General features: G+C 58.5%; 2 protein-coding genes across 2 annotated transcripts in view; both read left to right on the top strand.

Annotated features, from left to right (window-relative positions):
• The first annotated feature begins 388 nt into the window (after window positions 1–388).
• On the top strand, window positions 389–2,394 carry HMX3 (H6 family homeobox 3). The gene is made up of 2 exons (XM_037805280.1): window positions 389–788; window positions 1,386–2,394. The coding sequence occupies exons 1-2, from the start codon at window positions 389–391 to the stop codon at window positions 2,060–2,062; spliced, it is 1,077 nt and encodes a 358-aa protein (XP_037661208.1). The 3' UTR covers window positions 2,063–2,394.
• Window positions 2,395–6,356: 3,962 nt separating this feature from the next.
• BUB3 (BUB3 mitotic checkpoint protein) overlaps window positions 6,357–6,697 on the top strand; it is a 24,106-nt gene continuing 23,765 nt past the window's right edge. The window contains exon 1 of the mRNA XM_037805017.1: window positions 6,357–6,480. The gene's annotated coding sequence lies outside the window, so the exon portion shown is untranslated. The remainder of the gene's footprint in view (window positions 6,481–6,697) is intronic.

Genomic DNA, 6,697 nt, shown 5'->3' with positions numbered 1-6,697 from the left:
GCCCAATCGCCGTATACTCCCCGCATTTAACTTGGATGACATTTTGATTTCATCATTAGCATCCGGCGCCGGATTGACGCAGCCCCAAGCCGGGGACTGCTCTTGCCGCCTTCTCCCCGGGAGCTGCAGCCGCCGCCGAGCCGCCTCGCTCCCTCGGTGCCGCGGCAGAGCCGCTCCCCGCCCCTCAGTAACCCTCCCCCATGTCAGCCCTCCCTGGCCAGGTCCTTACCCCGCCCTCCCGCCACTGGATTTGCGCCCCGGGCGGCCCCCGACTTTGCGCCCCGTAGTTGAGTTCCGTTTATGGTCTGATTTCCGGCCGGCCGCCTCCTCGCCCGGCCGCCCGCCTGTCCCGCTCCCTCCCTCCCGGGGACTAGGAGGAGAGGGGACCATGCCGGAGCCCGGGCCGGACGCCCCCGGCACAGCCAGCGCTCAGCCCCCGCCGCCGCCTCTCCCGCCTCCCGCGCCCAAGGAGTCCCCGTTCTCCATCAAGAACCTGCTCAACGGAGACCACCACCGGCCGCCCCCTAAGCCTCAGCCGCCCCCACGGACGCTCTTCGCGCCGGCCTCGGCCGCCGCCGCCGCCGCCGCCGCCGCGGCCGCAGCCGCCAAGGGGGCCCTGGAGGGCGCCGCGGGCTTCGCGCTCTCGCAGGTGGGCGACCTGGCTTTTCCCCGCTTTGAGATCCCGGCGCAGAGGTTTGCCCTACCCGCGCACTACCTGGAGCGCTCCCCGGCCTGGTGGTACCCCTACACCCTGACTCCCGCCGGCGGCCACCTCCCGCGACCCGAAGGTACCGACCTCTCTTTGAACTTTCGTCGCACCCCCTGCGCGCGCCCGCCCACCCCTGCCCTGCGCGCCTCCTCAACAGCCCTGGGACCCCTGCACCCTCAAATCCGCGGTTTGACCAACTTCCTCCGGCCCCTGGTGGGCATCTCTTGCCCGCGCGCTTAGTGGCGCTGCCTGAGGATCCAGTCCCACTTGGGGAGAAAAGAAGTGGAGTTGGGAGCCAGGGCGCAGTGCTTCCCGGGAAAAGTGGCCTCGGACTTGAGTGGGGAGGCTGCAGGCAGCCAGGGCTGGGGACACGGCCTGTAAGGAGGGGTGACTCAGGTGGGCCCAGCTCAGTGACGGTTCTTTCCGCGGGCTCCTGGTGCAGGAGCTGAGGGAAAGGAAGGGAGCGGCCGAGCTGTGACCATCAGGTCTCTGTCATTTGTCCTCGGGAGGGGGTGCGGGGTAGGGTCCCGGAATGCGGCGCCCCCACTTCCAGCTGGGAAGGAGGAGGCCCTAGGGAACGGTGAGGGTTGAGCCTGCGGACCCCAGGCGCCGGGCCTCACTGAAGACTCTGTCGGTGTGCGTGTGTGTGCGTGTCTGTCTGTCTGTCTCTCTCCAGCCTCGGAGAAGGCCCTCCTGCGAGACTCCTCCCCCGCCTCGGGCACCGACCGCGACTCCCCGGAGCCGCTGCTCAAGGCCGACCCAGACCACAAGGAGCTGGACTCCAAGAGCCCGGACGAGATAATTTTGGAGGAGAGCGACTCCGAGGAAGGCAAGAAGGAGGGCGAAGCGGCGCCGGGCGGGGCCGGGGCAAACGTGGGAGCGGCGGCCGGGGCGACGCCGGGCGCCGAGGACTGGAAAAAGGGCGCCGAGAGCCCCGAGAAGAAGCCCGCGTGCCGCAAGAAGAAGACGCGCACGGTCTTCTCGCGCAGTCAGGTCTTCCAGCTCGAGTCCACCTTCGACATGAAGCGCTACCTGAGCAGCTCGGAGCGCGCCGGCCTGGCCGCGTCGCTGCATCTCACCGAGACGCAGGTCAAGATCTGGTTCCAGAACCGCCGCAACAAGTGGAAGCGGCAGCTGGCGGCCGAGCTGGAGGCGGCCAACCTGAGCCACGCTGCGGCGCAGCGCATCGTGCGGGTGCCCATCCTCTACCACGAGAACTCAGCGGCCGAGGGCGCGGCGGCCGCGGCCGCGGGGGCCCCGGTGCCAGTCAGCCAGCCTCTGCTCACCTTCCCTCACCCGGTCTATTACTCGCACCCGGTGGTCTCTTCCGTGCCGCTGCTGCGGCCCGTCTGAGGCCCGAGAGGGGAGAGGGAGGGAGCGCCCGGCCCCCTTTTCGGACCCCGGAGGAGACTGGGCCGGGCCGGGCTGGCTGAAGGCACCGAGGTGTCAGCGGCCTTGGGGAACCCCGGGCTCCGGCGCCCGCGCAGCCCCGGCCTCCCTTCCCCCAATCAGTAGCGTTTTGTAAGTATTTGCAATGCATTTTCGTGCAATTCACCCCTAATGGATTTGAGGCGCTTTCCATCTTACTTTTGGCTTTGGTTTATATTAAGAGAAAGGAGGAAGAAAACAAAATTCCCGGGTCAAATATGTCGGCTGCAAGCTTTTGTAAAATGTCCAGTCCTCCCCCCGACCCAAATTTGCACTGCTCTGTGGCATTTTGGTTTTGTTTTTATAGAAGGAAAGTAAGTGCAAAAAACGAATCCCTCTAGTTTATTCATTTCTCTGTTGAACTATTTTCAGAAGTCCAGAGAGACAGAAAGGATTCATATTGTAATGTTTTTATTTCTGGACTTCTGCGGGTGGTTCCCTCCTCCCAATCAATTTGCCTCCTTAATTTTCAGAATCGAAACACAACTCCTCTAAGAACCCCGACACAGGGGGCTTTTCACGCTGGGAGAGGTCTGTCGCAATTGACCTCTTCCTCTTCCCCTCTTTGTGACCGAAGGACTCTCTAATTAAGCATATAAAAGACTAGACAGCCAAAAATTAGGATTCTGATTATTGAAGCAGCTCCATATTGGGCCCAGTTTTGAGTGGTCTTTCATTAGTATCATTTTATTTCCGGAGCTTCACTTGTCGGTCAATTATTATTATTACTATTATCATTTTGTTCCTTTTTGAGAGAATGATTTCGGTATTAAAAGGAAGAAAATGATATATTTTAGCCTCGCCCCTACCGTTATTTTTCTGCAGTAACTGTTGTATTTTTGACCTGTGCAATATTGTACAAAATTTCCTGAGCGCTCTGCTTCTTTCTCCACCGAGGAAAGCAGACGTTTTCACTGTATAATCGCTGTCATTAGAGTAGGAAGAGAAAATTAAGCAGGGGGCAATGGGGAAGGAAGGAAACAAGGATAGGTAGCAATGCTCAAAGAAGGAAGGTAGGCATACTGGAGCGCTTTAAGTGAAGGACAATCAATTTAGGAGAATTTTAACTTATTTGATAAATGTACAGATTTCTTGTAAAGTTCACCCTGAACTCGCTCTGTCTCCCAGTCCGTTGTTGGCTGCACCTGTTGTTCTGCGAGAATTTGTTTCCCCTCATTTCCCCCACCTCTGCCCGGGTTGGGTCCCTTTTTAAGAAAAAGGAAAAAAACACACACAAAATATTGTTACACTGAATGTTGTCGTGAAATTGAATTAATTAAAAAAAGAAAAGAAAAGCGAAGCCTTTGTGTTGCCAGAGCCTATAACTTTGGACGATTTTTCCCAGAGCAGGTGTCTCGGAAACTCTTTCCTGTATGTCTGGCTCTCTGCTGCCTCTGCGCTTGCTGGGACCGACCTGGACGCGCGCTCCTGTAACTCAGGCGGCCGCGGAGACAGAGACGGCTTTGTTCGCGGCCAAGGGCGCTTTCTCCCCAGTATCTTCGCCGGCTAGAAACGCCCTGCGAGCAGGGAGGAATGCAGGTCGCAGTGGGCGAGGACCTAGGCTTATCTAGTTGGCGAAATTGAGCGAAGCGAGAGCCCCTAGCCCAGAGAGTAGTCCGAACGCGGGGCTGCAGCCTCACGTTGCGTTCCCAGGCCACAGTTCTTTCAAGAGCCCAGAGCTTCCGGGCTGGGCATCCCTGGACACTCGTCAGTGGGCTAGCTGCCTGGTGGGCTCTGGTTGCCTCCAGCGTGGGGATGGGAAGGGGTGGGCTTGGAGTTTAGCTGAGTTGGGAGGCTGATCACGAAGTCCTGCTGCGAGAGACCAGCCCCGGGGAGGCCAACCAGGCTTCGGACCGGAGGCTCCCAGCTCCGGGTCAGGGAGGCCTCTGCAAGCCTTGGGCCACTGAGGCTCCCGGGCGCACACCTGGGGCGCCAAGTGCCGCGGAACAGAGGGGACCCGACCGCGACAGCGGCAACGGAGAGGACCTTGCTCCGGCCCTGCCAGGTCCTTCTCTGTCCAGAGGTACCCAACACCTCAAGGAGGGAGGTTAGCCTCGCTGTGTCCCCCGCCCCTGTATCGGCCTGAAGCGCAGCGATTGCGGCCCCCACGCCCTGCCAGTGCAGGCCACCGCGCTCGTGCTGGGCTGCCTGCAGAGGCGCAGCGCGCCAGGGCAGCTTGGAAGCGTGTGACCGTCCACAGAAGCAGGTGCCTGGGCGCCCCTGGCCATCCGGCATGGCGGCCAGCCTTGGAGCTGGGGTCTGCACACCCAGCTACTGACAGGGAACGTTGGAAGCTGGGGAGCCGGAAGGGGGAGATGGAGAACCCAGAGGCAGAGAAGATCGGGAGGGTATGCACAGGGCCGTCCGCTGGGGAGTGCCTGCAAGCTCTCCTTGTTCTTTTCCCAGCACTTCGCGAGGCTTTTCAAACTCAATCAACACAATTGATTCTCTTCTGGCTGAAACTTCTAGTATCGTTTTCTGTTGATGGAAAATGCCCCCAAACAAACCGGCATGCGTATTTATGGCAAAATTTTAGCCTGGCCTCTAGTGAAGATAGATAGAGCTCCCTTTATTTCTCTCTGGTTTGGAATAAAAACGCGGGCATGTGTCGTAAATGAAAAATAAATAGAAATTCGGGGTCAAAATATGTTGTTCCTTGTGTTACCTGAAAACATACTGATGCCTTTTGCTGTTGGCAATACTAACTGCAGGACAGGCCAATAACAGCTCATTAAAAATAATGTTGCAATAGCAAACACGTCCTTAGATTTTACAGCCAGAACACGATGTTATCTGACGCCAAGAAAATACTTCTTTATTTGTGTTTGGATTCTAGAAAACGGTTCTTGACTGACCTGGTCTTTACAAAGTCGAGAAATAACTGGTTCTCCACAAACCCGTTTACCCTTTGCACCGCTCCCGTGGCCTCCCTGTGCCTGCTACTGGGAAGCCCGGCTGACCCGGGCTGGCATGTCCCTCCCAGAGCCGGGGCACTTGTGGAGGGTGGGGGATAGGAGGAGGGACTGGAGCCGACAGAGCCTGGGGACCCGCAGCTGTGTGGGCCAAGAAGCCGGCCTAGGCGGGAAACATCCGCTTCTCTCTCGTTGGCTTGGGATCGTGGTCTTTCTTCCGGTGCAAGAGAAGTAGTTGAGCCCGGGTGCGGGGACGCGGAGCCAGAAAGCCGCTCAGTCCAAGCACCCGAGGCTCGGCTGCAGGTTTTTCCGAGGCCTTTGTGGCAGTTGAAGCCAAGGGGAGCGCGTGGTGAGACTGTCACACCCTGGAGAGCTGGCTGGGGTCATCCTCTTCCCGCACCCAGAATCCCCGCTCTTCTCGCCGCCTCGGCAAGGATTACCGGGAGCTGCAGGAACCGTTCACCAGCAAGGGACTACTTGGGAGAGTAAGGTGCCTTCCCGCACTTTCTCTCGGACACTCCTTCGTGGGACACCAGGATAGCCCGTGCTCCCTATCCTAAGACACTGCACCAACTCCCCCGATTTTATCCTTTCACATCGCAGCTTTCTCTCCTCCCACTCTAACTTCAAATCCTTGCAGATTCCCAGGCCAATTAATCTTAAAGTTAATGTAAATTTTATCAGCTTGCTGGCTAAAACCTTTCTGCATCACCCAGGCATCCATGCAAACAACACAGATACACTCACGCTTGATATAAACATTCACCACACACACAAACACACACAATTGCAGTTACATCTTACAGACACCGCATCCTTAAGCTCCTAGTACGCCCACCCACAAATGCTGTCTCTAACACGCAGACCAGTCACTCTGAGCGTCTGGTTTCCTCCGCCAGCCGCCAGCCCCAGGCTAAGGCAGGTTGGGAAGAATCCTGAAGCAAGGATTGGGCAGGGGCTTCCATCTTTTCTACACTGAGCCTCCGGATGGAGATATCTCGTGCTCCCTCCTCACAAGTCACCTGGGATAAACTAGCTGAATGCCACCACCCCACCGCGAACCCCTATACTATTAGAGGCCGGGACCTCACTCGGTGACGGGGTCCCCAAGGTGCCGAGCTCGGCAGCTCCCAGCGCCTCTGGGCCCAATGAGACGGCAGAGCCAACGCACGAGCTGTTTCTGTTGGCAACACAGATGTATTTCTTTTATTTGGTAGTAAACAGAGCGGGTGTGTGTACAGCAAACAGCAGCATTCTGACATAAACTGCCCCCCCCCCCATACTGGACACTCATTCTGAGCCGGGACGCCCCCTCTGCAGGCTCTTGGTGCGCAAGAGCCTCAGGCCACAAGAGGAGAACTCCAGAGTGCGCGTCCCTCCTTCCCTGAGAGGCTGGAGGTAGAGCTGGGAGAAGGAGGAAGAGGCGAGAAGGTCGGTGGGATTTACTTTCTCGTCTGCGGGCCCACGCTGGGCTAGCCAGGGCCTGGGGCAGTCGGGGTGGGATATGCTGCGGCCGGATTCCTTAACGGCTACGAGGCCTGAGACCTTCAGGCGCTTGGGCAAGGGCTGGCGTTGTTGGGCCGCCTGAACCTGGCGGTGCGCCCCTGCTTCCGCGGGTCTGCTCCCAGCCCTTGCACTTGCCTCGAGA

This window comes from Choloepus didactylus, chromosome 15, assembly GCF_015220235.1.
Source record: "Choloepus didactylus isolate mChoDid1 chromosome 15, mChoDid1.pri, whole genome shotgun sequence".
NCBI lineage: Eukaryota > Metazoa > Chordata > Mammalia > Pilosa > Megalonychidae > Choloepus > Choloepus didactylus.
The sequence above is the reverse complement of the archived record's forward strand: the minus strand, read 5'-3'. Positions and strand labels throughout refer to the sequence as shown.

What these genes read in the sequence shown, in the direction of transcription:
- HMX3 (XM_037805280.1), top strand. Translation starts at nt 389, where the DNA reads ATGCCGGAGCCCGGGCCGGACGCCCCCGGCACAGCCAGCGCTCAGCCC. An exon ending in CCACCTCCCGCGACCCGAAG is followed by an intron (nt 789 to 1,385) that starts GTACCGACCTCT and finishes GTCTCTCTCCAG; the next exon opens with CCTCGGAGAAGGCCCTCCTG.